The following is an 18,386-nucleotide window of genomic DNA, read 5'->3' on the forward strand; positions in this document are numbered from 1 at the left end:
GGAATGCAGCTGATTGTAACTTTTGCACATTGTGGCACAGATACATGGCAATCAGTCTATTAAATGAACACATTACATTTGCCATTCACTTTACTGTAATGCAACTCGAGGTGGGAAACGTTGTATGAGTCAAATATGATGCCGAAGACTGAATGTTTTAGATTATCCTCATACCTGGCTCTTAAATAGATGATTGAGTTTAGAAAACCCATTTTCATGCATCCTATCAGGGAATTCTGAGTTAAAAGAGGAGTGCTCAGTTCAGGATCCTCTACTGACCAGGAGAGAAGTTCTAAAGACAGTCTCTTGCCCTGGAGGACTTGTCCTTTTCTGTATTATACAGACAACCCATTGATGTGAATGAACACTGTGTATTGCAATAATTTTCCCTGTGGTGGCGCTGTTGGGAAATTTATCACTATTGCCAGGTTTCCCCACAGTTACAGCTGATCACTGGAGGTCCCAGCAGGGTATACACTTTGCCATCGGCTTATTGTCATAGGACCGTTCAAACAAGTAGGCAATGTCCTAAGTAGAGAACCTCTTTATCATTTCATTTTCTTTCCTCTTTTCTGTGATCTTGATGCCCATCAACCTTTTTTTTTCATCCCATTTCATTTTTCTTTTTTAATATTCGTGTTTCCATCTTTGTCTTCCTTCTTTCCCTTTTTTCAGATCTACAATGTATTTCCATTCACCAAATTCTCATTTTCTCATAATCTACATGGACAGAATCTTATCTTCTATTTATTGTCTCATGTATAAGATTGTGCATTTAGGCCTACCATGCTGATATATTGACCAAAATGCACCTACATTTTTTAAGAAAGTGACTCTAAATGTATTTACTTTTTCACTGCAGGTTGATTCTTACTGAAAGAACACAAAAGAAAATAAATTTTGATAAAGGATCTTGTAATTCTTAACGTGATAGGTGACCAAATCAGAAACAATGTCAAAAGACGAAGAGGCTGGTTGTAAATTGAACTCTACATGTAAACATAAAGAACGAAAGCCCAAAAAACCTCACTATATTCCCAGGCCATGGGGGAAGCCATATAACTACAAGTGCTTTCAATGCCCTTTTACTTGTATGGAGAAGTCGCACTTGTACAACCACATGAAATACAGTCTGTGCAAAAATTCTCTGTCACTTCTCATAGAGTCTGACTGGCCCTACAAAAAAAACAGCTTCCTTGTCCCAGAAATGAACCTACATGAAACACCTACAGAAGGAAACCAAGACAAACAAGAGGCTTGTGATTCTACAGGAGTATCGAACAAGTCTAGGCAGGTTGGTGAGAAGACTTCTTCTGAAATTCAGAGATTCCTAGAAGAGGACGATGAAAGACCAGAAGAAGAAGAAGAAGAAGAGGAAGTGGTGGGTCAAAGTCGGAAGGAGAAAAGTAAGAACATTTTGTCATCACATACAACCATGAACAAGACTGAAACTGGACCAAAGGGCAAAAGAGAGCCAGTGAACAGAGATGGAGAACCAGAATTTATCATTACTGATGTGTTCTCATTAGAAGGACACTGTGAGAAGGAGAGAGAGGAACAAAGATTTGTCAAGGCTGCTCGGAAAACTTCAAGCAATTTTGCAAGATCTCGGATGGATCAGTGGAAACTATTGACCAATACACTTAAGAAAGCTGGAGCAGAGACACCAGTTAGTTGCAATGGAACCAACATCATTCCTTGTTACCCACCACCAACATATTCTGATTACCAAGAACATCAGGGTCTTTCACTTTTGGGCCTTAATTACCCACTGAACACCAACCTCTTCTCATATTTGAACCCCACCATGACAAGTGGTACAACCCAGCTCCCTTTTCTTGCTTCTACAGCTCAACTAATGCACAGTCCACACTCCACTCACTTCCAGACCCTACAAAACACAGAAAGAACATCATTCCTTCCTCGGTTTTACTATCCCTTGCTGTTTGAGCATGCATTTAACAGTGACCCGAAAATAGCCACAAGTAAGCCAACGAACCAAGGTCAACCAGCAAACACATTTATTGGTACTCCAAAACCAAAGACACCTGCTGACCCTGTAAAGACCTGTTTACTTAAATCAGAAGAAGGTAACACCACCATCTCTTGGGTACCTGGAGACAAATTGCAAAATCAAACACTGGCTCAAAATAAACCGGAGGGAGAAGAAAAATGGGTTCCCCATACGGTAAGAGACATAATTCAACACCAGAAGGAGATTTTAGGAGCTTATGGGGTACAAACCTCCCAAAATAATGAAGTCTCCACACAGAAAGGTAACATTGAGATGACTCCCTGGGTAAAAATGAGTCCTTCAAGATGTGTGAAGAGAAAGTCTTGGCTAGACAAGGATGGACCCAGTGTAGTGGGAGAACAGACATCCTCTTTGGTGGAAGGTGAACGGACTTTCAATAGTAGGTAAGACTTTCTTGACACATTTAACTCTAGTGTAGATCTGTAGACTTAGCACCCCCTCGTTGCATTTGACTGCCAGGCCAGTAAGAAACTCACCACCATGATTCATGTCATTACATGTTCATTATTATGAAAAACTCATAAAAGTCGATTTTATCTAACTGAAGATATTTACTTAAAGTATCACTTACAATTTCTTTTTTCTCATGTTAGTTTCTTGAATTTTTTTCCCAAAGCACTCGTTCTCCTATTACATCACCGGATCTCTGGAGTGAGAAAAACCCTGTTTTAGAGGCGACTGCTTGCAAGAGGAGAAGACTATCTGAGGCTTCCAGTGAAAAGTCAGAGCCTGTGTTTGTCAATGCATCTCTACTCATTGGGGACCTCTCAAGAACCCTGGAGGAATATGGAAAGGTGGAGAGGAAATTGTCGAACCTGACGCCTGACGACTGTGGTCGACAGAAGACACTGGGAGAGCAACTTGGTAAAATACGACAAGAACTCCTTCATATCCACCAGGCTCTAGAGAAGGCTTCATGCTCACATGATGGGCCATTAGACCTCTCTATAAAGAGGACAGAAGATATAGATAAAGAAGATCCAGAAAAGATGCTACTGAGAGAAGATCCCCAAACACCTCCACCCCTTGAATGCGCACCAAAGCAGGTGGTCAAAGTGGAACTGTTGCCCCCAGAGTTGGTAACTTGTTATGCCCGTCCCACCAAGTGTGAAGCAGACTCAAGCGTGCTACTCTGCCCAGATGGAAGAGTCGGGAGCACTGGGCTTGCCCAGACACATGTAGCTCTTCAGGATGAAGGGGCAGGTGTTGGATTTGGAAGAAGCCGACTGCAAATAGAGAATATTTGAGGTCAACAAATCTAATATGGTCATCTTCACAAACATCCCCCATGAAGCTTTCCACATATAAACTCAAAAGACATTAAATGCAGGAGATTAGTAGAGCCGCGCTACCAATTCTGCATGAGTAAAACATTCAGCCACTTCACTGTGACAGATTTACAGAACACTGTGTCATATTACTTGGCAAGAGTTCTGGAGATGATGATTCCTTTTTCCCGGGAGAGACTGTTTCCTAATGTTAGTACCAGCCTTTAGCTGCGAGAGTGTACATACACCAGTTGTGGCCCCTATGGCTGCTGGGGACCTATTGAGATGGAGGCCCAAGCTCAGGTTAGCGACATCCCCATATCCCCATGGGCAAAATGAACTTATGCAAAAATTTCCCACATGTCCAATGGTTATGCTGCCATACTTTCTTACAAGGGATGGGAATAGGGGACAAAAACACTTGGTTCTTGTGGTGACGTGACCCAGCATTAGGTGTGGGCCTTATTTTTCTCTATGGGGCGTCCTGTCCTCTATGTACAATCCTGTTTATAGGACTTTTCAACCTTCTTAAGGCCACCTAAAACTTATATAAAAGTTTCTACTGGGTAACATCCTCAAGAAATTACATGTACGCTCTGCACTTCTCTCAAGGACATCTAAGTCCATGACACGCAAAGATCATGCAGTGCGTTACCATTATTACGGTATCTATAAACATGGGAAGTGTTATATATAATATCGCTGAGGTCTTAAAACCACAAGTGTAAAAAAAAAGATATTTATCATATGTTATTCACAACTAAAAAGTTCTTTGTTGATACCAATATTTAATATTTGTTAGTGATCTGATCTATTAAAGCAGTGACTGTGAAGACGTCTTATTTATTACAGGCAGAAGAGATAATTTACATTGTTAATGAAGTTTTCTTAAATGCTAATATTGTTGACCTATATTTACAATAGGGGGGGGTCCAACTTCTGGCACGCCACCAATCCGCCAAGTGTTGCTTCCCCTTCATCGTTTACCATTTACAGCTCTGTACAATTGGTAGTGGCCATGTCTGGTACTGCAAATCAATACGATTTTGCATAAATGGGACTATGCTTCAATACCATGCACAGCCACTAGCAAATGTACAGTGCTGTGAGCTGATTGGGAGTCACACCCCACTGAATTGATATTGATTGCCTATCTGAAGTACAGGTCATTAATATTATAGTCCCCCAAATAAAAGCTTAACTTAATGCATGCATTGCCCACAGCATAGCTGCTATCAGTTTAGATTTTTGTGGTGTTGACTCACAAACTGAACCACAAAGCCGACAGAGTTGATGATAAGATGATCCAAAATTAGGTGTTTTCGGTTGGGACAAAGTGGTGCTGAAATATTTCACGGTTTGGATTCAAATATTGGTAAGTACGCAGAAAGAAATTCTGGCAGCTACTACAGTAAGTACTGAAATGCTCAACCACTACTTCATTCAACCTCCTCATTGCAGCAAGTGCAGATCCACAACGATTAGACTTTTAGCACTTATCCTGTTGATAGGTGATAAAAGTTGATTTTGGTAGATCCCCTTTAAAAAGGGCTTGTGCATAAATAGAAAAACATGGCTACTTTCTTCGAGAAACAGTGCAGCACCTGTCCAACAGCCAGCAGAATTGATGATAAGATGACTGAAAGCAAGGTGTTACCAGGTGGGACAAGGTCGAACTTAAATGTTTCACGGTTTGGATTCAAATATTGGTAAGTATGCTATAAGAAATTCTGACGGCTACTACAGCAAGTACTGAAAATTGAATACAGTAAGTATGAAATTGTATGGAGCAGCAGTTGTGCATGTGCGGTGCTGCTCCATTCATCTTCAATGACAGAAATAGCCAAGTACAAGTGATAAAAGTTGATTTTGGTAAAACCCCTTTAAAAGGGCTTGCACAAGCGCTCAACTATTCCTTGCAGTCCTATTGAAGATGAATGGAACGGCAACCACTACTCCATTCAACCTCCTCACTGCAGCAAGTGCAGATCCCCACTGATTAGACTTTAAGCACCTATCCTGTGTATATGGGTGGCTGAAAAGATAGTGGTGGGCCAAACCAATGTTCAGGCAGCAGAGGACCATCCATATAAAGGGTACATCTACCACAACGGTAACTTCTACAGCTACAGTCCGGTCAGCAGGCTGTATCTCAGATTAGCACCACCTCCTTCCCCATGGGTGACTGGAACCTGCACATATCTCTGTTTTTCTATATGCGCCACAACATTAACATTAGACTAAGGAAATGGGCCAAGAGTGATATCATCCATATTTCCTTCGAGGAATGAGACGATACAGAGGTGGGAGAGGATACAAGCTTCATGCCCTGTTGTGCTTACCATAGAAACATGGCACACAAATGCATTGAGGCCCAGCACTGAATTGCTTCCATGCTTGCTTGTTATGTGTCATGGCGGTGACCTGCAGTCACTACTACCGTAGGTGAAATTGTTGCATAAATGGTAAGGAACTGAAAATTTTCCATTAGCATGCTGTGGGCCACGGATAGGAACCCCTGATCACTGATCATGCTGGCCTTATTCTAGTGAGCCGACAGGTAACCTTCTCTTCTGTAGGCACCATCATGTTGAAAAACAAGTATGGAGGGAGTAAATCATTTAAAGGGATTCTCCAGGATTAGAAAAACATGGCTGCATTCTTCCAAAAAACAGTGTCACAGCTGTCCATGGTTTGTGTCTTGTATTTTAGCTCAGCTCCATTGAAGTGAATGAGATGCAGTACCACATACAACCTGTGGACAAGGATGGTGCTGTCTTTGGAAGAAATCAACTGTGTTTTTCTAAACATTTCCAACCTTTTTAAAAATTTTAGATTCATCCTTTTATAAAAAAACAAACCCAAAATGTTCCTGTTAAACAGTTCTACCCTTCACATGCAGATCATTACAAGTATCTCAGCCCTGGCATTTCTGAAATCAATAAGATTGTACTTAGTCACCAACACATCACCCCCTGATTGTTTGTTCCGAAGCCCCTCCAGATCACCATGCTATCTAGAGAGATCCTGCCTCCCAGTAGGATGTGTGCTTACAGTGTAAGCCGTGGCAGAGCCTCACACCAGCGGGCACCGCTGCCAGCCCATGCAGATGAGTAAATAAGTAAGCCAGCAGAGTTCACATAACCCTGGGGACAGCCATAGGACACTGTCACCGCAGATCAACGTCACTGTCACTGGACCTCACTGCTGCCCCATTAAACACAGCTCCGGGCTCATGTAATTGGCTCAGACTGAGGGTTACCCTTAAACACGAGAGCATGGCTACCAGCACTCATTTACAGCAGGTCCCAGACTCTTAACCCTTTTCATGCCAAAAAGTCTGCAGCTCATACTCGACTGGATCTGATTACTAGACGGGGATATCAGGACTGATGAGTCTGAACACATATTAATTCTGCTCTGGTCTAGGGCCACATATGACACCCGCGTCAAAGGATCTCATGGTCCAAGTTGTAGTCCAACTTTTTTTCTTCCACTCTATTTCAATGGAGAAATGAGCAACCAACATTTACTCTGCAGTATGACTGTTGCTAATCCATGCCTATGAGGGCATGCATATTAATTTTTTTTCACACGGACTGATGGTCCACGTGAAAAAAAACTCTTGGCATGTCCTATTCCTGTCCTTTTCACAGACAAGAATTAGGACATACCAATGCATGTCAATCTGCTGTCTCCATATAAAACGGACAGCTGTCCAATGAGAGTTGCGGCCAAGCCTCTCGGTAAGCTGCCTTGTGACTCTGTCCTCGTCCCCATCTACGGATAGCCATCAGAAAACAGGTGACTACTGCAGCCAATCAAAGGCCGCAGCAAACTCCTAGCATCATGGCAGCCAGGATGTGAGCATTGATTCCAGGAGTTCGGATGATGACATTTCATACCTTCTGTGGATGGAGACAAGGGCGGGGTAGTGGAAGTGGTTTAGCTGGGTCCGAGGGGGCCAAAGACAGGTAAGTATAGTGTCTTTTTTATTTACTCCCTGCCCAGGCTTTAAAAAATGTTGTTAGAACCACACAACCCCTTTAAAGAGAATTCCATCTGCTACCAATAGATTGTATCAGTGGTGGTTTGTGAGATGGGACCCTCCCTAATAGTTCCCAGAATTCAATGGGATGTCTTGCCATTGCAATCACTTCCCATATAACGTATTTGGGCATATGGATGTCACAGCAAGGAGAAGCTCTCTGGCAGACCTAGTTTAACCATGTATTGCATTACAGTTGAATGGCCACATGTAATACTACATATCCCCTGTAGAGGAGCTACAGGAAAAATGAGCTACTAATAGCAACTTCCTCTGGCAAAATCTAGTGTTTACCAGGAGTCTTAAGAATTGAAGCTGTACCGAATCTCTTATGAAAGGAGTTGTCTGTTATGAGACAACCCTTTGCAGCACTTGGTAAAGCACTTTCGGCCTTGCTCATAATTTTTGAAATGATAGACAGATAGATATGAGATAGATAGATACCCTTTTCCCTAAAAATAAGACTTATCCTGAATATAAGCCCTAGGGTGATTTTTCAGGATTTTTAAGAATGCAGAATGTTCTTCCAGATTTTTGAGGATGCTTGAACTATAAGCCCTACTCCAAAATTAAGCCCTAGTTACACTTAATAAAAAAAGTCAATGTAAATAGTGTCTAGGCAACTATACATATAAAAAAGTAAAATCTTTTGGAGCTAAAATTTTTGGGGAAACAGGATGGGGGGGGGTGGATGGTAGGTAGGTAGATAGATAGATAGATAGATAGATAGATAGATAGATAGATAGATAGATAGATAGATAGATAGATAGATAGATAGAATATAGATAGATAGATATGAGAGATGGATAGATAGATAGATAGAATATAGATAGATAGATATGAGAGATGGATAGATAGATAGAATATAGATAGATAGATAGATAGATAGATAGATAGATAGATAGAATATAGATAGATAGATAGATAGATAGAATATAGATAGATAGATATGAGAGATGGATAGATAGATAGATAGAATATAGATAGATAGATATGAGAGATGGATAGATAGATAGATAGATAGATAGATAGATAGATAGAATATAGATAGATAGATATGAGAGATGGATAGATAGATAGATAGATAGATTGGGGCTGTCTAAAAGTATTAAAACGCACCAGATTTATCACAGTAGCTCTGCTGATTGACAAATCCGTCAAATTTTAAGACTGACTACTCTAAGTTTTGACAATCTTTTTGCTGTATTAGTTTGTGCTAAAATTCTGGTGCAATTTTTGGCATAAATTGTAGTTATTCAGGCCATGCCCCCTTTTTTATGATGGATTGCTGCTTTGTCAGATACAGAGGGGAAAAAAGCGTTTGAACGTACCTAACACACATAGTAAATCTGGCACAAACCATGTTCAACAATTTTCTGATGCAATCTGCGTGAGTAAACGTGAGTTTTCAATAGTACATAAGCCCCTATATCTTTTAGCCGTTCCTGGCTTGTTTAGGGTGCCGACAGAGGGGATGAAAAATTCCACAGGATGCTGCAGAATATTCCGCTGTCATAATCAGCACCTAAATCTGCAGATTATAATACAGATATTGACACAGAAATGCCAGCAAAATTCTGCCAATTTTCAGTTCTGCATCACATTAGACATGTGGATTTTTCCGCACGGTGGAATATTTCGCAGCATCCTGTAGAATATTCCATTTCGTATGAAAAGCGCCCTTAATGTTCCAGGACTTTTCGACACAACTTCCAAATTTTCCCGACAGGTCTAATTCCTCTGGATCGTTCTAATGAGGGCAGATGTGATGTTGGGCCTCCAGCTCCCTATAATGATCCCTATTGTGTGATATCTTTATTAGTACATCTCTTGCTGTGTTTTCTTCTCCAAGTCTTCCTCTCCTCCTTACCTCTCGCTCTCCCTTCGTCCCTCTCCCTCCCGCTTTCTCTCGCCCTTTCCTCTAGTTGGATGGATTGGTTGTGTCAGACTCAAACAGCCGTGTCCCTTCATCCCCCCCAGCTTGGTGCTATCATTTATCCCGATCACAGGAGAGAGGGGACCTGTCAGATTGCGCTCATGTCTTTATTTGCAGGGCTGCACTGAGAGGCAGTGACAGAGCTGTGAGTGTTTGTTATTACGTGCAGCGGGGTTATAATGTGCGTCAGTATGTCTGGGTAACGCACTACAATTTGCTCACTGGTTGATATCAAAGCTGATGGAAGAAGAGCAAAGGTTCACTATTTCCTACCTGGCCTGAAATCTGAGGGTAGTGTCCTAACACCTAAGTTTTTAATCGTAAGGATAAAATGACTTTCTCAGCTCAGTGAATTTTTTTTGCATTTTTACTGTAATTCACACATTTACATTTTTTGTCATTAGATTTTTTTATACCCCATTATGCACTAGCTTTTGTACGCACTGGGCAGTGGTGTATATAGAAGATGTGAAAAAGTCCTATAGATCAGGGGTCCCCAACTCCAGTCCTCAGGGACCACCAACAGGTCATGTTTTCAGGATATCCTAGGGTAAGAACACCGGTAGCAATGTCTGAGGCACCGACAATAATTACATCACCTGTGCAACACTGAGGAAATCCTGAAAACATGACCTGTTGGCGGTCCCTGAGGACTGGAGTTGGGGAACACTGCTATAGATCCTTTTACATGGAGCAATTCACTCCAGAGGACGAGTGAGGTGGGCGCCCATCTACATGGCCTTCACACAGGCCAATGCTGATTTTATTGGGGGACAAACAATGATTTAAGCAATCGTTTGTTCCCATAGTGCTACCGTTTGTCGGCTATGTCACAGAAAAGGGGGCTGCTGTCACCAATCTGTGATGTACGGCATCCTGGGGCAGACTTACTTCCAGCTGCCTGGATCATGCACTTGTGCAAGATGGAGGCTAAATCCCACCCAACCACGGTCTCACATGCCCCAAAACACTTTGCTGCACCCCTCTGACTGTTTACTTATAGTTGGGGCAGCTACCTCGGTTCTGCTTGTTGACTGGATTACAAACCTCTCTGGTTTCCAGGAGCCCAAACACAAGTATTACACCTTTGGGGTTGATGGATTGCTTAGAGCCCAAGGACAGACTAATAAAGTTTAAAGCTTTATTCTAAAAAGTAGCACTGCTTAGATATAAAATATTCAAAAAGGATCATGTACAAAGGGTAAGAAATAAAGATGAGCGAGCACCAAAATGCTCAAGTGCTCGTTACTCGAGTCGAACTTTCAGTGATGCTCGAGAGTTCGTTTCGAGTAACGAACCCCATTGAAGTCAATGGGCGACCCGAGCATTTTTGTATATCGCCGATGCTCGCTAAGGTTTTCATGTGTGAAAACCTGGGAAATTCAAGAAAGTGATGGGAACGACACAGAAACGGATAGGGCAGGCGAGGGGCTACATGTTGGGCTGCATCTCAAGTTCCCAGGTCCCACTATTAAGCCACAATAGCGGCAAGAGTGCCCCCCCCCCCACACACACACACAATTTTTACTTCTGAAAACCCCTCATTAGCAATGCATACCTTAGCTAAGCACCACACTACCTCCAACAAAGCACAATCACTGCCTGCATGACACTCCGCTGCCACTTCTCCTGGGTAACATGCTGCCCAACCGCCCATTTCAGTAATAGTAGGGGATGAATTGTCGGGAAGGGCTTAAATATATAAGCCCTTCCCTGCAATTCATCCAGAAATGTGTAAAAATAAAAAAAATATATATACTCACCTGGTCCCGGCAGACGGAGTTCAGTGCGACCTGCTGCAGTCCTCCTGAACTGCTCTGAACAGCTGTGAGTAGTATTCAGCAGCCGGGGATTTAAAATCCCCGCCTGCTGAATGAGCTGCCTCTGATTGGTCACAGCCTGACCAATCAGAGGCAGCTCTCACTCACACCCATTCATGAATACTACCCACAGCTGTTCAGAGCAGTTTAGGAGGTCTGCAGCCGGCTGCGCTGAACTCCGTCTGCCGGGACCAGGTGAGTATATATTTTTTTTTTATTTTTACACATTTCTGGATGAATTGCAGGGAAGGGCTTATATATTTAAGCCCTTCCTGACAATTCATCCCGCGATCGCCGGCAGCCCATTGCTTTCAATGGAGCCGGCTGTATTGCCAGCTCCATTGAATTCAATGGGCTGACATCGTTCTGCCGGGACAAGGTGAGTATATTTTATTTTTTATTTTTACACATTTCTGGATGAATTGCAGGGAAGGGCTTATATATTTAAGCCCTTCCCGACAATTCATCCCGCGATCGCCGGCAGCCCATTGCTTTCAATGGAGCCGGCTGTATTGCCGGCTCCATTGAATTCAATGGTCAGTGCTCGTTTAATCGAGACGAGTACCGCGTGGTGCTCCTCTTGAGTAACGAGCATCTCGAGCACCCTAATACTCGAACGAGCATCAAGCTCGGACGAGTATGCTCGCTCATCTCTAGTAAGAAACATATAATATACACACAAAACAGTTCTGAAGGTAAAAGGGATAAAATAATAGGAAAATACCAGTTTTAGAAAATCCTGGTTGCGAGAATAAAAGCGGAAATATGGACAGACGTGCATCAGATGCAGCTCCTTGGTCTGAGTTTGGAAAGAGGACCCCCTACAGTTTTAAAGTTTCTATGGGCTCCGACCTCCTTTCTGGGAGAGACCGGCTAAGTGGATGTACAGATTTTCCTGATAAAACACAATTCAATATTTTGGCTATGTCTGGCAGCTGCTTATCTCTGGAGAACTAGAAGAATGGACAGGTGAGATCCAACTACTTGCTCCTTTTCTCCTTCAGCATATCATCTGGGGAAAAGGTAGGAGGCCATCATATACATTAGAGATCATCTGATCAAAATCAGCATCCTACTAAAGTCAATGGAAACAGCACTTGCAGTACCATGTCAGCCACTGCAAGACGTACGGAGCTATCTGCTTCCTGTACAGCAAAGCAGCTCTGTACATTAGAACACCAGACCCCGCCAATCACTTATTGATGACCTAACCAGAGGAGAGTTTATTAGTCTTATAAGTGGGACAACTCCTTTAATAATCCCAAAAATGTTTAGTCCATAGGTTGTGTCTGGTATTGTGACATTCAAATGAACGGACCTGAGCTGCAATACCAGACACAACCTAATGGCAAGAGTGGCACTTTGTCTTGGTGAAAATACATTTTATATTCATACAACCCCTTACAGTATGAAGGTGTCATTTATATTCAGATATACATGAAGTGCTTACTTGTATTTCACCCAGATTTCCAGTTGGCAAATACCCCTCCCCCACAACATAATTTTCTAACATGTCTAAATGATATGTCAAGTGTCAAAGAATATTATGGTTCGAAAAGTCTTTAAACCCAGGAATATGGGATAATGGCAGTCACGGAGTATTAGCTAGGAGACTGCGGGAAGTTTCTCTTGTCAGATAACTTTTATCTCATTACCTATAGGAGAGGTTAGCGGCTTATTACAAATCACAGCTGTAGTACATACAGTCTGCTTATCTTCACATCTGACAAGCCTTCAATCCATACAATATCTTCTACCCAGGAGACATGACTGGAGCTGGCTGCTAACGACACCTACTAATGGATGTGCTGTATGGCAGCCTCTGTCACTGCCGATAACGTAGTAGATGCAGAATCACTGCGGGAAAAACGAGGCATCCATAGCATACGGTATTATTTATAAATGGTGCCTGCCATCACACTGTATGCAGACTATTCCAGGGGGCTAAGGACCATCATATAAGGTGGTTTGTATGTAGAGTGAATGGAGGTAAATGGATTAACAAGAGAAATAACGGGCCCTTGCACTATGGCCTCCAGCACACTAGCGTATTTGGCTCTGTGTACTGTGCGTATTAATTCACAAACAGCACACAGACCCATTATAGCCTATGGGGCTCTGTACACTGCCATCTTACCAAAATACATCATATGTTCCCTTCTTGTCCGTATCACGGACAAGAATTAAGACATGCAAATGCATATCAATGTGCAGGCCATCCGTACATCGGACAGCACATGGACAGGTGTTCGAAGCAAATTGCGCCCAAGCATCTCGGGCACAACTCGCATACGCAGTAAGTGTGCACTCGTCCTTAGGAAGAACATCCACTGGCGATATGACATCCTTGCGATGCGAGAGGTGAGTGAAAACGCATGATAATGAAACCAATGATTTTCAATGGTTTGATTCTCATTAGTGATGTTTTCACTGTAACCTTGCATCGCAAGAAAGAATCTGCGATATCGCCTATTGTTTTCAATGGGGCCAGCAGGGGACCAAGGGGATGAAGGAATGCCCTGTCACAGCTGTGGCAGAGGTTCAAGAAGCTATCCCATTGCTTTCAATGGGGCCGGTGGTGCTGCAGCCCCATGGAAAGAAATGGAATGAAGGCTACCACCGAGGCAATGATTTTCGGGGAAGGGCTTCCAATATATAGGCCCTTTCATGAAAACCATGGCTAGCTGTAAAAAAAAAAAAGAAAAAAAAAAGATTAACTCACCTAGACGAGCCGTCCGGCTCTTCTCTCCGGCCCTGGCAGTCGTCTTCTGTGTTCTGGAGGCCGGGGATTGAAAAATCCCCGCCTCCAGAAAGCGCTGCCTTTGATTGGCTGAGCGCTGTGGCCAATCAGAGGCAGCGCCCAGTCATCATTGCATGATAGCTGAGCGCTGCCTCTGATTGGCTGAGCGCTCAGCTAATCAGATGTAGAACTCAGCTGTCCTGCTCTTCCCCGAAAATCATTGCCTCGGTGGTAGCCTTCATTTCATTGCTTACATTGGGGCTGCAGCAGCGCCGGCCCGATTGAAAACAATAGGATAGCATTGCGGACCTCTGCCACAGCTGTGACAGTGCATTCCTTCATCCCCGCGGGGATGAAGGAATCCCCTGCCATAGCGGTCACAGCTGTGTCAGGGGAGCGCAATGTACTCCCTATGTTTTCAATGGGGCTAGCGCTGCTGCCGCCGGCCCCATTGAAAACAATGGGCGATATCGCAGATTCTTTGCGATGTGCGGTTACAGTAAAAACATCGCTATTGAGAATCAAACCATTGAAAATCATTGTTTCATTATCATGCGTTTTCACTCATTCTCGCATCGCAAGGATATCGTATCGCCAGTGGGTGTTCACCCTTAAAGTGACCCTCTGAACTCAGGATAAAAATTTGTCCAGGAACTTGGTGGGTGAAATACAGTTATATTACCTGGTGCCGTCCTTTTCCTGGTACTGCCACCAATTGACCTGTTCCAGGGGCACCTCTTCATACGTTCAACATTACAGGGCTCCTGTAATTACTTGTTTTGGTAATCAGGAAATGCAAGCTGATTAGGTTACTTTCACATGGGCTGAATACTTGGTGTGATTTAACGAGTGCCGATCAACACGCATGTTGATTGACGCTCATTTACTTTTGTTTTAAAGGGCCAAGAATAACTTATGGACACAATAACGATCGTTCGACCCTGTAGGCCAGCTGTACATCAACCAGTTCACACTGGCAGATGAATAGATGATCAGTGAGTATTCACTCGTTCATCAGCGATTGTTGTACCTTTTAAAGGTACGTTAACACGTAGTGGAAATGGTTTGGATTTTCTGCAGCGGAAGATCCGCACCATTAGTCTTTTGCAGTTCCGCACCAAAATCCATACCGATGGTGCAGATTTTGACATGGTTTTGACGCAGAAATGACATGGATTTTGGTGCAGATTTTCTACTGCATGTAAACATACCCTCATATGGCCAGAGGATCTGGGTGCCTGACGATGGGACTGTGTAAAAGGGTCTCTAGACTACAAATGCACCACCAGTCCTCAGGGTAGTCTAAGAATCGTTGGCCATCTTGGATTATGAAGTGGGGCCCCAGAAACAGGTGGGTTGGAGGCCAAAGAGGCCAGCACAGGTAATGTAACTGACCACTGAGTGCGTGGACAAATTTTGCCCTGGGAAAGAAGGGTCGCTTTAAGATGGACCTTTTTAGAAGGTCCAACCCTCAGTCACTTAATGAAGGGCCCACCGTATGGGAGCCAAAGAGCTCTTCTAGGCACCATACTGAGGTCCAATCTTTGAGTTCTCCCCCTGTCTGAAGATCTTTGAGTTAAATTTTGATAGATCCTTTGTGTAGTTGTAGCTGGTTCTAGTAATTCCAGAAGCCATCTTTAGTAGCAATGGAGCCATCACTTAGTCAGGGAGTCACGCTGGCTTCATAATTCAATGCAGCACTAGACCTATAGCTGCCCATACAACTCCAATGGCATTCGTCCGCAGCTATTTCTCTTTAATCCCCCATTCCAACGAACACTCGTTTCAACCAAGCACTCATGTGTTTTACACAGGGACAGTGGAGAAAGCTACAGCCAGACAGTTCTGGCATCGGCTTATCTCTCGGTGGGACAAAAAGATTAGGCGTTGAAATTAAACATCTCCGATCATTCGTACCTTCAACATCATCCATCGGGAAAAAGTCAAGAGGCCCACATACACATAGGAGACTCCTCTAGTCCCCTTGATATCAGCGAGTTCAGATGACTTATCTATTGCGTATCGGAGCCTTAAATATTTGCCTCTTACAAGAAAACCATGGTGTAATAATCCAGCACTATGAAGGACGACTCTACATGAATGTTAACGATTATTTCTGTGCACCATATCAGCAATTAGTCCCGTTCCTCGTCTCTAGTGCTAACTGCCCACACAGCAGCCGCTGATCTTATAGTATGCCATCAGTAGAGGGCCCTGATTCTCCAATGTGACCCAAGCACGAGCCGTGGTTACTGGTTCTGGCAGGGCTGGAGCAGCAGAGTGAGAACCGATAGTCCTAGAATAAAGAGATTAATGACCCCTGGCAGAAGCCTCTTCTCTGCCAGGCCCCCAGGCTTGATCTACTAGATAGTGAGTGATAGTAATCTGTATAGGTCACAGGTGAATAGCAGTGTGTTGCTGTACACGATCGTTTTCCCATCGTTATGAATGCTCATTAGTGTGTGCGGATCAGCGCACCCTCCCCTGGCTCCTGTCCATGTGTATTCTGAACAATTATACAGCGTTTCCTTCTGAGGTCAGAACATCACCGATAAATACACGTCCTTGACTAAAGTTATCAAAAAATTCCATTCCGCTTTGTTGGGGCACTATTATACCGCCCCGGTTACGGTCGCATTGTAGTGTATAATTGACAGTCTGCACCCATACTTACAAGTGAAAACGCAAGCGCTAGCGCACAGTTATGTTTGTTTCAGCAGTTGTTAATTCAGTAGTAGATGTATAGTTTTATATTTAGGTAGATTTGGCAATCAGAAATTTAGGAAAGCTGGGTGGCAACTTGTTGGATCAGTGACGGTGGACAGATTACTTGTCACTCATTAGGCATGATTTCCCAGAGCATTTCCTAAATGGAAAAATGTAGATTTACCGACACTAATAGTAGGACTAAAAGATTAATTAATCCTTTAATATGGGAACAATCAGTTGATTTTACCAAGAGAAGCTAAGATTGACTGCGTAGTTTTCCTGCAGTGGCCACTACAGGAGAAATGTAGAATTACATGTGGTCACTCAAATAAATAGCTGCTCAGGAAATGTGGGGACAGGTAACAACCCACATGCAATCTCTCACATCTATATGTCAGAGTGCTAAGGCAGCAGAAATGCAGTCCTAAGTTCTTGCTCACGACCTGAAGGTTGCAAGTTCAATTCCCGCGTGGCTTAGGTAGCCAGCTCAAGGTCAACTCAGCCTTCCATCCTTCCAAGGAGATATTAGATATACGGCAGCATATGAAGAAAAATGGAGATGCACAGCCTGACTAGGTCCAGATCAAATGGAAAGAGGTGATGTTTGAGACAGATGTTTGACCCATTGATGAACACCCACCCATTGACCTATTTAGATGCAGGTATGGAGCTCAGCTGCTAGTGACCCAGAGATCAGGTAGAGGTCATTCTTTACCCTTTCTATGTAGCATGCCTGCGTGGTGCCCTATCTTTTCGGCTGTGATTATGTAAGTATAGGCTTCAAAAAAATATACAAGCCCTACAAGGAGATTAGGCTGTGTTCACATATTGCTTTGTGAACACATTCGGTATATGTGCTGAGACGGCTCCCATCACATACACCAAATGTATCCATAGGCCCCTACTCCCCCGTCCTTTTGACATACCCATTTTTCTTTACTATAGAAAGATCCTCATACACAGGATGACTGTGGAGAACTTAAGTGCTTTCACACAGGAATGATAGTCTTTCAGTGAATAGAGGTGAAATCATCTGTAGATAGATTCCGGCCAGCCGCTTTCAATCACAGTAAACAGGCAGTCGCTTATAGATGAATGACTGCCTGTTTACACGGGACAATCGTTGTTTGATTTTTATGCCTGCACAAACTTAATGATGAGCGATAAGAGAAAGAATTATCGTTCCTCATTCAGTCGCTGGAAGAGTCGTACGATCCAGCGAGAATCTGAATGATAATGTTTCATGTAAAAGGGCCCTAAGAAAGGGAAGTGTAATGTACTTTCCTAAAACAATGGATAGTTAGAAAAAAAATCTGCATACATTTTCATTTTACAACGGAAATCAATGGAAGTCCTAAGCCATTGAATGCTTATATAGTGGCATACACTGATGCCTGTTTTGGGATGTGTACATTAGCGAATATACCTAACGTATACTTCCGAAGAGAGTTAAAAAATTAGATGAATAGAGCCTTAAAAGGGTCGTACCACAATCTACTGTTCTGACTTTTAGCACTTATTCTATGGAAATGTCATATCAGTGGGGACCTCCCTTCTGAGCTTTAGCGATTCTTAGACTACTGTGTGTCCCCCTCTTCTCGTTACTGTGGGATTGCTGCACCTTGCGCAGTGACTAGCCAAAATGTGACCGGTACTATGGAGTTAATTCCACGACTAGTCAGTCTTCTGGCTTCATCTATTAATATGGAAGTTCCCACTTACACTGCCCTACATATCTCCAGCCTTGGTTCATTTAACCTCTGCTGAGCTGGAAGACAAGATTTCTTACAGGGCAAGAATGGGAAGTGAGTGAGTGACAAGCGCATCCTC

The 18,386-nt window shown here is 43.1% G+C and overlaps 1 protein-coding gene across 1 annotated transcript; it reads left to right on the forward strand.

Moving 5' to 3' along the window:
* The first annotated feature begins 952 nt into the window (after positions 1-952).
* On the forward strand, positions 953-3,282 carry PRR35 (proline rich 35). The gene is made up of 2 exons (XM_066577851.1): positions 953-2,418; positions 2,652-3,282. Exons 1-2 carry the CDS (start codon positions 953-955, stop codon positions 3,280-3,282), a joined length of 2,097 nt encoding a protein of 698 aa, XP_066433948.1.
* Positions 3,283-18,386: the final 15,104 nt, after the last annotated feature.

Source organism: Eleutherodactylus coqui, chromosome 8, assembly GCF_035609145.1.
Source record: "Eleutherodactylus coqui strain aEleCoq1 chromosome 8, aEleCoq1.hap1, whole genome shotgun sequence".
NCBI classification, from domain to species: Eukaryota; Metazoa; Chordata; class Amphibia; order Anura; family Eleutherodactylidae; genus Eleutherodactylus; species Eleutherodactylus coqui.